The following is a 16,151-nucleotide window of genomic DNA, read 5'->3' on the forward strand; positions in this document are numbered from 1 at the left end:
ACCAGGAGCTTGTCCAGGATCCAATCTCTGTGTACTATCCTGTTTGCCACAGTGTCTCCTCCAATGAATTATTGTTAAGATTTCAACATGCAACTTTAATATATAGCTACTGAAAAATATTTCACCAGTAGGTATATAAGCAAAGTAACTTACCACAGGGCTAAAATCAAACCACAGCAGTAGTAAATGAAGTCCACTATCATCATCTTTCTATTGAGTAAATATGAAAACTTTCAGAATCACTAAAGGCATACACCCCTCATATTGCATATTACTGCATCTGTTGAGTTCCTTCTAAATCTACTTTGTGATAGCAATAATTTAGTATAACATAAAACCTGGCAGCCACAGGCCAAGTTTGTAAAAATATGTCTTTTAGCCTTCTGCAGAGAAAGCCTGAAACTCAGTTTATTTGTCATTCTTAGCATAATGAATTACATCTGCAGATTAAAAAAAAAAAAAAAAAAAGGATTATGCATTTTTCCCAAAGCATTATGTAAAAGTCTGTGCTTGCTGACACAGAAAACTTATGGTTGCCCTTCTTAATCACTGAATATTCCAGACTTTGTATATCCAAATTTTCCTCACTGTATTCCATCTCTGCTCCCCAATTTGCTGTTGATCATACGAAGTTCGCACTAATCTCACCAATAATCCAAGTAAACTCAGAAACTGCCTACAGCCAAGCAAACTTCAGGTCTCTGGAAATGAGTCAAAACATGGAATACTAGAGGAATTTCAAAGCAATGTGTGTTTTAATAAAAAACGTTAATAGCAGTGCCAAATGCTGTACTAATCACTCCATGTCAGACCAGGTAGTTTTTGGGTTGTGAGCCAAACAAGAAATGAAACCAACTACATACAGTATGTTGCTAGAAATACACAAACTGTAAAATTACTTGCTTTTTCTACTTCAACTACAGTATTCTTGTTATTATATATACTAGATTGTAAAAATTACTTGTTGGTTTGTTGTGTAGGGTTTTTTTTTTTCCCTTTTTTTTTTTTTTTTTCTTTTCCCCTCTCTCCTTTTTGAGGTACTTTTAAACACTTCATTAGAAGGCCGACTAGCTGGTTTGGAAGTTGTGATATTGTAGGAGAATGAATTTAAGCGACCATCTCTTAGTTTTGCTTACATACCTTAAGTGTTGGATCCAAAATAAATGAGTAAGAATGAAAATCAGGCATGAGAGTGGACAACAGCAACATACCTTTTTTTTACAAGTTGCTGAAGTTTTATGGCAAATAAATTGTTTACCAGCAGAAGTTTCAAAATTATTTTGAATTAACATATGCTTTTGTCCAGTCTGATGAAGAAAATGTATCATAGACAGACTTGCTTTTACATCTGTAACAAAACATACCTGTCCCAGTCAAAAGTCCAGCACTCTTCTTTCGTGCATAAGCGCGTAAGTGGTTGGACAGGCTAACAGCACTTGTAAACGTCGTATTGCAATGCACACACGTTCTAAGCTTCACAGGCATACCTATCATTCAAAAGAAAACTATAATCCAGTTCTCTCTTCAAAAAATGAAATCTCAAAGCGTTGTAAAAAGTTTTCTGCAATAAAGATGGTTTAAAATATATTCACTGCATTGATGCAATTGTTTAGTATATTAGAAGGATCCAATTTAACCGTTACTAGTTTTCCATGTAGTGCTTTAAGCCAAACCATGTTATTTGAAAAAGAACAGAAAGGAGGCAACTTGAGCCCATTAGGCTACTCTGCATTTAATACCTACTATCAAGTTCCTACAGATCTCCACATTATGAAGCTCTCATCCCAAAATACAATCTTGCAATTTGAATAGCACAATTCTGTTGAGAAATTTCAGAGCTTGCAGCATTTCCAGTAAAGAGAATTTAAAAAGTCTAGTTGACAAAGTGGTAATTAAAAGTGTTTTACCCATATGACTGAAGAGCTCAATACTAAATTAGGCTGCTGTTGAAGGCTCAGAGAAAAAGGTGGTAAAACACACCACTGAACAGCTGTTAGACAAAACATTTTGTTCAGTGCATTTTCTGTTCATTACTTTAGATGCGCAATCGATAATGAAAGTTAATGATTTCAAGTTTTTTTACTAAAATCTTTGTGCTAAATAAATGATCAACAAAGCAACATGCTATTTATCACAGGAAAACAGTGAAACAATACTGAACTCCTCACTTACCAGACAAAGAAACCATTATAACTTATTCCCTGCACAACTTCACCATAATGTTACTCCCTTCATTTTACCAAAGATATATTGTTTTGGTCAACTAATATTTCAAGTTCTCTACTAATAAATTATTAGAAGAATAAACAAAAAAAGCTAAAATTACTCAGTTGGAAGCCTCTGTTTGCAGGAAAGAAAGAATCCTATTCTCCAGCAGCCCACAGAAGACATGCTGTTTTTTCAGGCAAGTTACAGAAGAACACCACTTGGTTGGTAAAAACCTTTTTAAAAGCTAAAACCAGAATTAGAAATATTTGCCTTTTAGGAAAAACAGAAGAATTTCAACTTGATGTTAAATATTTTCTTATTAACTCAACTGGCACAGTGCGTTAGTTGTCAAATTCTATTACCTCAGCCACAAGATAATTATAGGGCCCCATTCGTAACTGTTAGTACTATGCAAGCGTATGTTTACTTTTACCTGGTTGTTCATCACAACCAAAGAGGTGCTACCTAGTATTCAGCAGTAAATAGTAAACAGAAAGCAATACACACTGTCAGGTTTGGCAAGCTATTATTCCTTTAGCATTGTTTTTAAAATCATTAAGCCTGTCAAAGATAACGCTTCCTTTATTAAGCAATCTCCTGGTTTAAGGGACAAGCGCAGATGTCCAGAAGACATTAAATGTAATTCTGTTCCACCTCTACTATGTCATTTTAGAAAGCCACCTTTGTTACAAAATTGATTGCCACACTTTTGTAGTCCCCTAAAAGAACTTCTGAGAACACTGGATTGTTGTTGGTTTTATTTGTTTAAAGGAAGACAAGAATATAGGTGAAAGTACTAGGCACTGCCAGTTTTACTAACCTGCACTGGCTAATAACAAGAAAACCAACGGAACCAAAAAAGTCAGGGGTATAAAAATAAGATCCTGCTCCTCAGTCTAAAGAATCCTTCAGCATTATAAGGTAGTGTCCGAACAAGAAACAGGTAAATGCAAGCTCTACATACACATTAAAAAGGATGTTGTAAGAAATCACAAGACTAGAAGTGACAAGTAGGTTAAAACCATCATTCTAAAACCCTGCTCTATTAGTATACAGAGTATCTAGGAAGTTGATTACAGAATTGTTTTATTAGCACAATTCTTAACGGGGGGGCAAATCTCTGTCCGTATCGGTCAGGGGCTGTGCATTAGAAACCTGCTGGCTACAACTGTATTCCAACAAAGCTTGAACCAGCATAGGTCTTTGCTAAGGATAGACAGGCCCTAAGCAAGCACCAATTTCTCACAGCAGCCGCAATTTTGAAAGAAACAAGAATTAATCTATGTTGTAAGAGTATGTTTGCCTAAGCCCATCAAAATTAGTTGACAGTGATTCACCAATTTGGAATATTATCCATTTATAATGGTATCAACAGTTCTGTTAGTTTGAGCAAATGCTGCTTTGCACAAACCTCAAAGATTTAAAGTAGTTCCCAAATCAGCTGTTTTAATGCCCAGAAACAGGGTTACAAGCCCAAACATCTCAGAACTGTTAGTTTACCAAATATGCACAGACACTTCAACTTGTTATTGCAGGATGTGTCTTCTTCCTTACTGAGACTCATTCTGTGTCCACTTTGAATTTGTCTGCCCAGCCATATGCAGAACAGGAACTATGTTCCATGCAAAAACCCCTTAGTGCTGCTAAGGGGTTTTTTCAGTTTAGCAAAGACATGTCAGAAAAATTTGCTGTGCTACCTCTTGCAGCCAGTGTCCTCTGGAAATGAAACAAGAATTAAATGAACAGAATCCCAGATAAAGAACTCTGCCCTTGTACATTTTCTATGAATTAAAGGATTCTTTGTAAATGTTGTCAAGACAGCTAGAAACATCTTCTTACCTGACTGCATAGTCAAGTCCATTTTTTGTGGCTGATACATCAATGGACTGTCTTCATTTAATGGAAGAACACATTTCTGAACAAACCTCTTTCTTGCAGTTTGATTATGAATCTTTTGAGGAGAAATATCAGGATTCCTTTCTTCTCCTAACCTCTTATTTTTCAGGAGTTCTATCAGTGTAAGTGACTGATTTTTTTTCCCATCATGCAGTACTGCTTTTGTTTCATCACATTCATTTAGGAAACTCAGCCCTTCTTCCTCCGATGCAGACACAGATGTATCTTCAGTCTTTAGGCCATTATGGTACGCTTCAAGAGGTATAACATTCTGAGATAAAAAGTCATCATTTGATGCAAATTTCTGAGCAACAAACGGTCTGGGAATAATGCGGCGACTGTTCAAAGCCTTTAGGATTTTTTCATACTTCTCTTCATTTTGCATCATCTCATTCAGAACACAGATCGGAGACTTGTGTGCATCCCACTTGGTTTTGCCAAGCCTCTTCAGGTGTCCTCGCACATGATTAGACAATCCAATTTTAGTATCGAACCAGCCTCCACAGAGCTGACACGTATGCTCAGAGGAAGTTTCAGATTTCTCAATCGCTAGAAAGAAAATAATTTTCATAGGTTTTGACAATTACATACATGTAAACATTACGATAGCAAATCACAAGGACAAGAAGAGAGGCTTTACAGCAAGATAAAGCAAGTCTTGTTTAGTGCTCAGTAAATCCCTTTGTTCCCTTTACCTTATACCCAAATTAAAAAACACAAAACAACAAACAACTTACCTTTTCTAACACGTTTAACAGGGGTTCCTGTTCCAGTTCTTTTAAAATGTTGCATTTTGTCACTTGTTGCTATCTGTTCTGGTGAAACAACGTGACGGGCTTCATAGCTTAGGCCAGCTCTGTGAAGATGTCCTCTGACATGGTTGGACAATCCAACACCTGTTTCAAAGGTTGCTGGACAGTATGGGCAGGACTTCTTTTCAAGTGACAAATCAGTCCAGTGGAAAACTGAATTATGCTTTGGCAATGCTGATCCTACATTTTCTAAATTCTGAGGATCATGCAGATCATGCAGGAAGTTACTACCCTCAGCATCTTCATAATACTCAAAATAAAAGCCATCATTCTGCTCATAACTAAGTGAAGATTTATCACCAGCTTCGTGATCTTCCATTTTACCTTTGAATATGGGGAATAGGTTTACATGCTCCTGATTAATATCACTGTAAGTTTCATCCTCCACAGACTGTGTAGTGTAATCACATAGTTCAACATTATCCCATGAACTTTCATCCTCCGTTTCATAGCTGTCTTTTTTTTCAGCAGAGTTAAGTTTCTGTAAAACAACAACAGTCATTTTATGCAGAAAATCTGGATAGCAATCCAAATCATCTCCTGTAACAGAGCCTTCCCTCTTGGATTCTTTAACCACTCTTTTTACAGCTACATGCCTATGATCTTTACAGCCTTCTGCCCTTTTGCAATCAAGGTTATTTGAATCCATGACAAAACTATTATTATGGGGTCTACTTGAAGAAGAAAATAAATGCAAAGAACTGACAGAGTTGGACTCTTCCTTTTTTAAATGCAAAGGATAAGAGTCACTGGGTTTTTTAATCATCCTGTAGTTTTCATATTTGTGTCTATATAAATAATTACTGCTTGTTTTGACACTAGCTTTCTGCTTTGCTGCTTGATGAAAACATTTAGGTTTCTGTTCAATGCTATTTCTAATCAAAAAGGTCTTGTTTGTAGAATTTAGATTGCACACACTTACAGATGACTGTGAAACGCTTTTCCGAGCCTTCTGTATCCTGTAGGGTCTCTTGTGAAGTTTTGCGAAGTTACTGGACTGTGAAGTAGAGCCAAATGATCTTTTTACATCCTGTTTTAAAACAGAGTTCTTTGGAAAAGTAGAAGCTTGTTTCATCAACTGTTTCGTCCTGCTACCAAAATCTAAAGATTCTTCTATTATGCTGCCTTTTCTTTTTTCTAGTCTAAGATGGCTACCAAAGGGATCAATGCATGATGCTGGATGCAAATATTCCATGTGTTTTTTCAAAATGCTTCTAGCTGAAGTAGTAAATGGACACATCTTACACATATACGTTGATGATTTTTTTGAGGATCCTAAATACGGATCTTTCAAGGATGTCTTTTTCTGTGTTTTCCTCTGGGACATGTCGCTACCAATAATTGAACATTTGACTACTGCTCCATGAGCGATCCCTCGATGGCATTCCAGTTCATTTTCTGTCACAGCCATGAAATTGCATTCCTCACAGCAATAATATCTTTTATCTTTTTCATGGGTCTTTGCATGCTGCACAAATGTTTTGGGACAATTGGTACCGAATACACACTGTGGGCACTGTAACCGTGCACTCCTACCCTCATCCTGAAGCTCTTTCAGCTCACGGATTTCTTCCATCAGCTTCTGCCTTCTTTCTTGGTGAATTATCATATGTTTAAGAAGCGAATTACGATCTCGAAATGTCCTTCCACATTCCCTACAGGCATAGGGCCTGGGAACATTGAGATGTCGGAAATGACTGTTCCCATCTAAATGGTACATCATATGCCTATGCAGATGTTTCTTCTCCCGAAAATTCACATTGCACTTTGTACAGGGATAAAATGATGGTTCATCAGTACTGAAAGTAGATGGCGATTCAGAATCATTCTGTTCACATTTATTTTTTAAAGTATTGGAAAGAAAAGTGCTAGTGTGAACAGGAGAAGTATCGTCTGCACAGTTACTAGTGGGACTATAAATGAGCTGCTGGATAGCATCAACAGCTTCCAGCTCTTCATCTGTGGATTCAGGCTTTACTTTACTCAATGAGTATTTCTGCGGTTCTACTATTTGTAGCTCCTCATTCTGCTCTAAGTCATCAACATTTAATAGTTTTGATTTACTAGGAATACAACTGGTATCACCAAAACAGTCTTCAGTATAGCGTGTTATTTTACTAACATCCATTTTCCTTTTCCGCTTTTTTTCTAAGCCTACTTTACAGTGAATAGGAGACTTCTCTATTGTTTCTTCATTTGTCATAAGAAACTGTATAAACTCTTTTTGTGGATCCCAGCTGGGATCACATCCCGATCTGAAACCAACTGTACCTGAGGAAATGCCTGTTAATGTATCGACACAATCATCTTTTACTACTAAATTTTTATCATCCTCACAAACTTCTACTTGGCCTACTAAAGTGCTATCTACACTATTTCCTACTGATTTCTGTGAATCACAACCAATTGAAGCAGAGGTAGGTAGATTTTTAATGGAATGAGTCAGGTTCTTAGCATGTGCTACATCAGGTAACAAAAATAAAACTTGGTGCTGATTTGATTTCTGTGTTGTACTCTTTGCAGGCAGCTGAAGATCATGAACCACTGTCAAAGTTGAGCAGGAATCTGTGTGATGACCTACAGGCTGTCCAGTGGTTAATGAAACGCTGCCTTTATTCATAATGGAAGTCTTAGTTGAGGTGGAGTGTGAAACTGGTCCATTAACAGCAGTTCCTCTAGACAAGATAAAGTTTTCACTAGAAACAGTAGGAGCACCAGTGTGTATAAATAGAGAAGTCTGGCCTCCACTTAAGGCTTTTTCAGATCTGTCCCTCGATAGCTCCTCAGGCAAAGTCAATGTATTGTTCTTCTGAAACGACGTGTCGATCTCTTGTGGTTTAGGAATGCCACCTTCTTCCTCAGATATGAAATTATCATCACATAGGATTTCTTCTTCTTTAGCACCAGTGATGTCAGTATTTATCTCTAAATCATCCATATTGCTGGTCTGTCCATTAAGTACATTTATACTAAAAAAACAAACAAGAAAAGAATCAGGCAATCACAGAAATAAATAATGGCAATTTTAATTTACAGGTTTCTTCAGGATCATCTTCACACTGAAATCTAAAAATATTTTTTGAACTTGTTAAAAATATATTTTTTGTTCAAGACATGTTTAATCAATGAAGCCATTTAAAAAAATACTTTTTTGCTATACTATATTAGTAACTATACAGCAAACTAGTCACTGCCCAGTATCTATCCCAGTTCAAAAAATGCTGAGCACCTACACACAAGCAAGATGGGGGAAATGAGATTGTCAAAAACGGTGCTAATACATTGTAGACAGAGTTTATCTTTAATTGTTTTCTGTAAGTAAAACAAGTTAGGAGTAAAGGCTACCCAGACATCTGCTATTCATTTTAGTGACTTTTTTAAACCCATACTTCCCTTTAGCACCCAGGAAAAAAAAATCTTTACCTATCTCAAGGTATCACTATGAAAAAAGTGTTTGTATACAAGTGACCTGATGCTATGCAGAAGCTTGCAGAAATATTTACTTTGGTATTAAAGGAGAAAACACAAACCAAGCTGATTTTGAACATCTGATTACCAACAGACATAGCAAAGGATCCAACTCACTGAAGAAATTAAATGCCTTCTCATTCCCTTCTTACAAAAGGACTCTACTTGCTTTAACATAAATAAATCAGATCCTGCTTATGTTATAAGGCCATTTTAAATAAGCAAATAAAATCGCATCTTCTCAAAGGTGGAAAAACCCCACAATTAAAAAGAAACATTTAAGTAGGATTTACCTACCAGAGGAAATCACCATGTTGAATCCAGAGCATGACAATAATAGCATTTACTAGAACAGAGAACTACTATGTATTAATTCCCTCTGGGAGGCCTTGTGTACATAAACATGTCTTTCTACAAGCGACTTTCATTCATACACAAAATCATCTACTCAATGCTTACTGAGCATAAATGAGTTGCCTGCACATGAAAATCAGTGTGCAATAAACAGGACTGTGAACTGAAGTCTACCCTGGCATTTACCTCTTACATGGGTCCTCAGAACACAGAAAGCACAAGGCATTAAAACACTCATCTAGGAGCTGGAAACATCTATCTATATTTTACAGAAATCACATATTCTACCCTTAAAGAGTACTATTCACTTTGATCTTTTGGGAGATTTGATTCCTGCCATCACATACTTAGTTTCAGTTATTAATTAACATTTTGAATAGAGCTCAGTTAAAAGGAGTCATTACCTAGACTCTTTGAATTAAGATGTTACAACTCACAACTAACATCCATGGCTCCCTGCAATGGTCCTTCATCGAAATCAAGGAAGGCCACGCTTGACATCCTTTTTTCCTAAGGAGAGAAAACAAGCTGGTTAAACGACACCACTTTCATCTTTATACATCACACTCTAAAATCAGTCCAGTATTTCTATCAGTTCTTCAATTCAACATTATGATAGCTACCCACACAATTCAAAGCTAGCTAAGGCCTCATGAAAATTCTCTGTTATTGTGCTTCTTTCGTTTCAAATCGGCAAAAGGACAAAACAAATACTTTAACCTCCTTTAAGTTTGCAAAAACAAATCTTGATGTAATACAACTTATTTACTATTTTGACGAGAAAAGTAACTATACTTGGAGTACAAACATAATGAAAAAATTTTGCCATAAAAAACCATTTCCTTTGTTACTCACTCAACTAGCCAATTTAGAAATACAGCAAAACTCATCAGACACATAATCAATGCTTAAAGTCTATGAAAGATTTTATTGTATTATTTATCTATAACATACCCTTATGCAAATATTCTACTAGAAACCCCTGTTCCTCATCTTCCTATTTTTGCATTTCTTTGCTGTTTTGGGATGGGTCATTTTCCATCATAATAAAGACTTCCAATAAGATCACATTCAAACCTATCACCCTAAAATGGTGATAATGCACCACCCAGCAGGAGCCTTTACAATCACGTACGCAAGTTAGAAATGGGCAGTGCAAACATGCTCTGAGAACCAGTAATGCAAAAGTCAATTAAAAGAAGCAAAGGCTCCAAGGACGCACAACAGCTCCAACAATTTTACAGCCAAATAGTGTAAGCTTCATACAGGATCAGGCAGCAGAGTATAGAAACGTTGACGAAAAGTTTGTAAGAAATTTAGTAAGCCAATTTTGCCGGAAAGATGTGCGCTTTCCTCATTTTATTACTGCAGAGGTAGACAAATGTATGCTCAGTCAATCTGAGAGCTGATATTAGCTTTTCTCAACAGGAAGCAACGTTGCTAACGAAGTGGTAAATTCAGTGTTAATGAGTGGCTTCACTGTTACCACCTCTGAGGTAAAACCTTCCATGTTCCAAGTTCCACCCATCTGTTCTGGTGTGAGGGGTTCAGAGGAAGAACAGACGCTTCCCATTTAAAGCAACTTCATTGGTACGCCCCAAACAGTGGGGAGGCAAACTGAGAATATCGTGCCTGCTTGGAGATTGCAACCCTCATTAACAGAATGGCTCCTGAAAACTTTTCACAGGTTTATGTGATGAAGACAAAAACATGTTGCTCTACATACAAAACCATACTGACACTAAATATTTTTGCTAAAGCTTAAGTTAAAAAGGTGGCTAGGGCACCATATCATCAATTTAAACTGAGACTCTCTTCAGAGTTATCATGAGCAATATCTAAAACATTACACTCTGTAATCTTGTAAGAGACTCCATATTGTGTATTTACAGAGATTGTGAGCTATTCCATATGGATCTGATTAGAAGTCTTCTATGGTAATACAGCTGTCCCTACAGATTTCAGCCTTTGAATCAAGCCTGAAATGCTTATTGTATCAATAATATCATTGTTACATTTTAATAATTTTCTGCTAATTATCACTTTTTTTCCAGCTATCAGGGTGGTACAATTCACTATATTATGTGCAGGACAAGAAGAAAGTTAGCAGTTTTAACAGCACGGTATTAAAGAAAACATAAAATATCTTTTTAAATTACAGTAATTTAGAGTCTTGTGATGACACTGAGCCAAGACACGATAGTTCATTTATATTATCTACTCCATGTGTAGAAATTTATGCAGGAACAAGGACAGGTGTAACTAGACACATGCAAGAAAACATTCCACATAATGCCATTGGTTTTGAGGAAAGGTTATCATCTCACTTGTACCATTCAGAAAGTACAACACCCAAACTGAAACACTACCTAATCTGAACACTCTGGGGGGAGGGGAAAAACAACTAAGATGTAACCAAAGCTATGCAATATTCTTTGCATATTTCCATCATAGTTTTAAAATTATCTCCATACTATATCAGAAATACACAAATTATTAATCGTCAAAATATACAATAATTAATTCTTACTTAGTGTATTTGAAAATTTAAACATTGAGATCAAACTTTAATTTTTCTGCAAATAGTGCTACCAAGGCAAGCACTGTACAGTTCAGGTAATTTTTATTTAAGCACATAGTGCAATATACCTAGGAGATAGAGAAGTGTAAAAATGGCAATGCTCAAAAAGTCTACACAAGCATACACAATCCCAGGCTCATACATTTGAAACCTTTTTTCTAAAACCTAAGCCAAATTCAATTATTTCAGGTAAGCCTACAATGACTGTAGTGCAGTTAACAGTGTTATTCCCAGTTTACATGATATGCTATTTCTTATATAGGAGTTATTTAATACTCAAAAGTAGAAAACAACCGATTATTTAGCAAACCAAGCCACATTCCATCCCTATTTAATTAAGTACTTTTAAATTTACATATTTTTAATATTGTTTTTCTTCATAAAATATCAGTTTTTAAAATCATAGTAAGTTCTGCAGATATGATTGCCTGTGGCCAGATAGTCTAAGCATTAAAAAAGTCTAAGGTCAGATTTATCTTCAAGCTGACAGATCATCATTTAAATGCCTTAAGGTAATCTTATTGTCTCAAAAATCTTGAACATCAGTATTTTTGCAAACTATCAGCACTTGCTATAACACCCTTACTACACTACATCTTGAGGTTACTACAGAAGAAATGAGGTGATAATTGCATATTAACATAATTATTCAGTAATCCCTCTGAGCAAGCTTCCTAGGTCACTCAGTAATTCAGGTTAGACGCAACCTTCCTGTCATCAGATCTATGCTGTCCACTTTCTGTTCATTAATAATTCTTTTTGATAGGAATGTACTTAATTCCATTGTTCTATGTGCATTATTAATTGTATTTATTATCTGTAGGTTTACGACACTTCCAAGTTCTTATTTCATAATGACAACACACCAAATTAAGAGCACCGCCTTCACGCAATACTACTTCATTAAAGCTTACACTGCAGTAGTAAGTGTACTATGTTGTTGCCTACTAGTAGTTGTAGTTAGAGATTTGTCAGTTTCTGTTACAAAACCCACTTTATTTCACAAGTGTTTATAACAGCTTTGAAAGCACATTGGAGCTGAAAAATTAAGATCCAAGAATTTGGTTGAGTTTGTGAAAAGCATGAAGTGCTTTTATGTGTTTTAATAGAAACTTCCTCATTAAATTCATAAATATAAGCCAATGAGTTAAAAATACAGAGCAGCTACTAAGAGGCACAAAAACTTAGAAGTCATCTCCTAAATGGACTGAATTTACTCAGCCTAGTTAAAGTAACTGAAGAAACAAAGTATTTCAGCAGTACTGTAATGAAGGCAAAAATATACTTGTCCTGTGCTAAGTAACTCCTCATAAATCAAGTTCTTTAAGCAGATTTGTGATTAACCGGGACACTTAAGGGATTATTCAAATATTCAAGAGATAGGAAAGGTGTTTCAGGTTTATACTATTCCCATTTAGGTTTTTCTTCAACACTTTGTTATGTAAATAGAGAAAACTAACAAAATATATCATTTTATCCACAGGCATTCCTGTCACAGCTTTCTCAAACGACAGATGGTATTAAAGATGGAACCAAAGTCACAGATTTTTAGGCAACAACAGACCAGAGAAAACTTAAGTACATCATGGCACAGGACCAAAGAGATGCCTCCTTCCATTTTGCCCCGTTACGCAGTCTATCCTTTTAACTTAATCACAGCAAACATAATTTTTTTTTATAGAGGACTCATGACACAAAAGCAGCCTGTCTTTTCATTAAGATTGTACTAGGAACATCAAACCTGAAGCACACCTTTTTCAGAAAGTTTGTTTACCTGAAATTTTGTTTCTAATGAAACAACTTCTTTAAAGCTGTGCGTAATGTTGTAAGGAAAAAACTTGTTTCTTTACAAATGTCAATATTTCAGAAACTTGATTTCTGGTCTAAAATCTTTAAGAGTGATATTTTAACATCTCACATGTGAAAGGAAACTGTACACAATTGAAGAATGACCATCTTACAATTCAGAAATCATAGAAGAGAATACCATTACTGCCACCGACCATTCCTAATCTTATTCCTCTAATATTGATTTGCTTGGGAAAATAAACCAGTTTGTCACAATGGGGTGCATCATGCTAAAATTCAATAGTGAAGTCAATAAAACAAATGACAATACAATTTAAGTGTCAGAAGAATCAAATGTTATGACTTTAAAAAAATACTCTTCCAGTTTTAAGTGCTAATGCAGTAGTTTAAGGTGGTTTCACTGGTAGAGAGTTTTCAAAGTGAATTAGGTATTTCTAAAAGATGCCTAGCCAGTACAGAAAACCTAGATTTTGAATCTGGTAACAAGAACAGTCACACGTTGTCTGGCAACTCCACAGGCTTCCATAAATGCTCCCAGCCCTCCACAACCCTGTTCACAGAGGACAGCCAAGTACTTAAGTCTCCACGCTCCTGCGCCTCTTTGTCTGTTTGGGTTGTTAGTGGTATGATCTAGTTTGAATCGCACTGCCATTAGTTCTACTAAAGATGAGAACTACAGACAAATACTGAATTTTCCTAAATGTAGACATACATGGTAATGACTAGCAGCATTCCACTAAGAGACATAGAAGTTTGAAAAATACAGACTTAATACTCTGTGATAATACACACTATTTCTCTCCAAAACTGTTCCTTTACGTACTTTTACATGCATAGATAAATTATTTTCCTTTATGTCAATCTCACATGCTCACACCTTTTTTTCTCTCTAAAGAAACAAAATGTTTGACAAAATACTGTTCATCTCTTTCATCACCAGTACCTGTGTTTTTCAGTCAAATCTATTTATTCCTAAGCCTCTGCTATGGTACCAAAAGTTGCTTTTATCTAGACACAATGCAATGAATAGTTTATTTTATTAACCATCAACATTACAAAACAACTAAGTTTTTCCTCATTACAGTCTATAAAGAAAAGCTCTACTCCCATACTTCTTGAGAGACAATATTCTTATCAGGCTGCCAAAAAATTAAGGGTTGTGATCCACATGCTCAGACTATCCACTTTCTTCTTTCATTTCAAAATATCAGCAATATAGACATGAGAGTATTTTAATTTTAAAAAGTTTCCAACCGCTAACTTCAGATTTATCATTCTGGCAACTTAAGAAAACTACACAAAAATAATCAGGTATACACCAAAAATGCCTTCTCTCTATCCTAAGTTATGTAGAACATATTCACAGCAAAACTATAATTTGATGCCCCTCTCCCTTCCAGCGTTACTGTTTTCCAGAGTTCTCTCGCTAAAAATATTATCACACTCAAGTTTATAAACATGCATTTCCCAAGTCCCACCTCATTTTCTACTAGTGTTTCTACAATTTAGACTTTCCACAGCATGAATCCCTCTTCTATGCCACAATTTAGTCGATGTCTTTTTGATATGTCACACCTTAGAGGGGCCTAAGGTTGCTGACTCTCAGTGTCGGCTTTTCAGGCAAGACAATGAAAACATTTCCTCCTCATAGAACCCCCTCCCTCCAGCAATGCTGTTGTAACTCCAGTCACAGCGACTAAGACATTTCACAAAGAGCAGATGTTTTGGAAAGTACCTGCATTCTTCCAGGCTCTAGTCTCACCACTGTTGTCCTTACATGGGGGATAATACTAAAATGAAAGATCTACTGTGACTGCAGAAGATTTTGGCTTGCAGAGAGGACAAAATAGTCTCAGACATACACTGTCAAACTACTGTGCTATACATTGCAATGATGCTTTTCTTTGCAGCAAAGCCAATTTAAATAACTCCTGCCTTCCTCCACTCCCCCACATTCCTTCTTTCACACTTAATCAACAATTTCGTTACCCAGTTTAAAAGGCTGGCACCCAGCAACAACTATGAGCAAGGGCATAAACTTTTACTAGCTTTGTTGACAGTAAACTCTACTGGGGAATCTTTTCCTAAAATTTGTATCAATAAATAAAAAAGTGAAAATGCAGAGAACATTTCAGAAGGCAAAAAAGAAGGCCGTTATCTATTTAACTGCAAAAGACAACATTATGAAGAACACTATAATGAAGCAAATTTTATCTTCTAAAATTACTCGAAGTATACTACTCATTTGAAGTAAAATGCTAGAAGTAAATGCTAAAATAATTCAACTGGGGAACATTAAATACATCTTCTGAGAATACTATATTAACACAAGAAATACTCTAAATTACATATTAGACATGATAGCTAGATTTTCCATAGAGACATACAAGTGCAAATCCTTCCAGTAGGTTAAATAAAAAGTACTTTCATTTCTAAACCATATCACTAACTTTTAGAAATTTTAAAACAAATCTACTCCCCCTTAACCTACAGTTTTACAGAATCAGTCACTTTATCTGCTCGGAAACAAGTCCTTTCGAAGCAAAGTACTGCCACCAAGTGGTGGTGAAATTCTGTATGCAAATCTAATTATTCCCCATGTGCAGAGCACACAGAACTGAAAACGTTTCCCCAGCCGCCAAATATGAGCTAACACAAAAGACATTTAAAATTAATCAAAGCAGAACCTACAGAACTTTCATATCCAAATCTAAAACTGATTTTCAATTTAAAACGAAGGTTTTTCCTACAATTTGGTCTTTTTGTTCAGACACCTTCTGTGAGCAGCTGGGTAAAGAATCCTTTCTTCCAATACAAATCCAATAAATATCAATGAACTGACCCTGATAATCAGCTGTTTTCCATAACTCTAGACAAATCCCCAATGATTACAACTACATGGCCATAGAAGTCTTATTTTCAGTATAATCCCAAATTTCAGAGAAAGGCGAATTCAGTAACTGAATCATAGAATGGTTTGGGTTGGAAGGGACCTCAAAGATCACCTAGTTCCAACCCCCCTG

At 35.8% G+C, this 16,151-nt stretch overlaps 1 protein-coding gene across 14 annotated transcripts in view; it reads right to left on the reverse strand.

The window, feature by feature from the left end:
• Positions 1-16,151, reverse strand: part of ZNF644 (zinc finger protein 644) — an 81,065-nt gene that overhangs the window by 8,323 nt on the left and 56,591 nt on the right. For 7 of the 14 annotated variants that reach the window (XM_075759887.1, XM_075759888.1, XM_075759889.1 and 4 more), the window contains 3 exons: positions 9,143-9,248; positions 4,842-7,885; positions 4,048-4,653 (listed from right to left, as the gene is read on the reverse strand). In XM_075759887.1, coding sequence (XP_075616002.1) covers positions 4,048-4,653; positions 4,842-7,854 — 3,619 coding nt within the window. In that variant the 5' untranslated portion in view covers positions 7,855-7,885; positions 9,143-9,248. Of the gene's footprint in view, positions 1-1,364; positions 1,488-4,047; positions 4,654-4,841; positions 7,886-9,142; positions 9,249-16,151 lie in introns of all 14 variants that reach the window. The other 7 variants (XM_075759896.1, XM_075759895.1, XM_075759894.1 and 4 more) reach the window with 5 other exon arrangements.

This window comes from Balearica regulorum, chromosome 8 (genome assembly GCF_011004875.1).
Source record: "Balearica regulorum gibbericeps isolate bBalReg1 chromosome 8, bBalReg1.pri, whole genome shotgun sequence".
Classification (NCBI taxonomy): Eukaryota; Metazoa; Chordata; class Aves; order Gruiformes; family Gruidae; genus Balearica; species Balearica regulorum.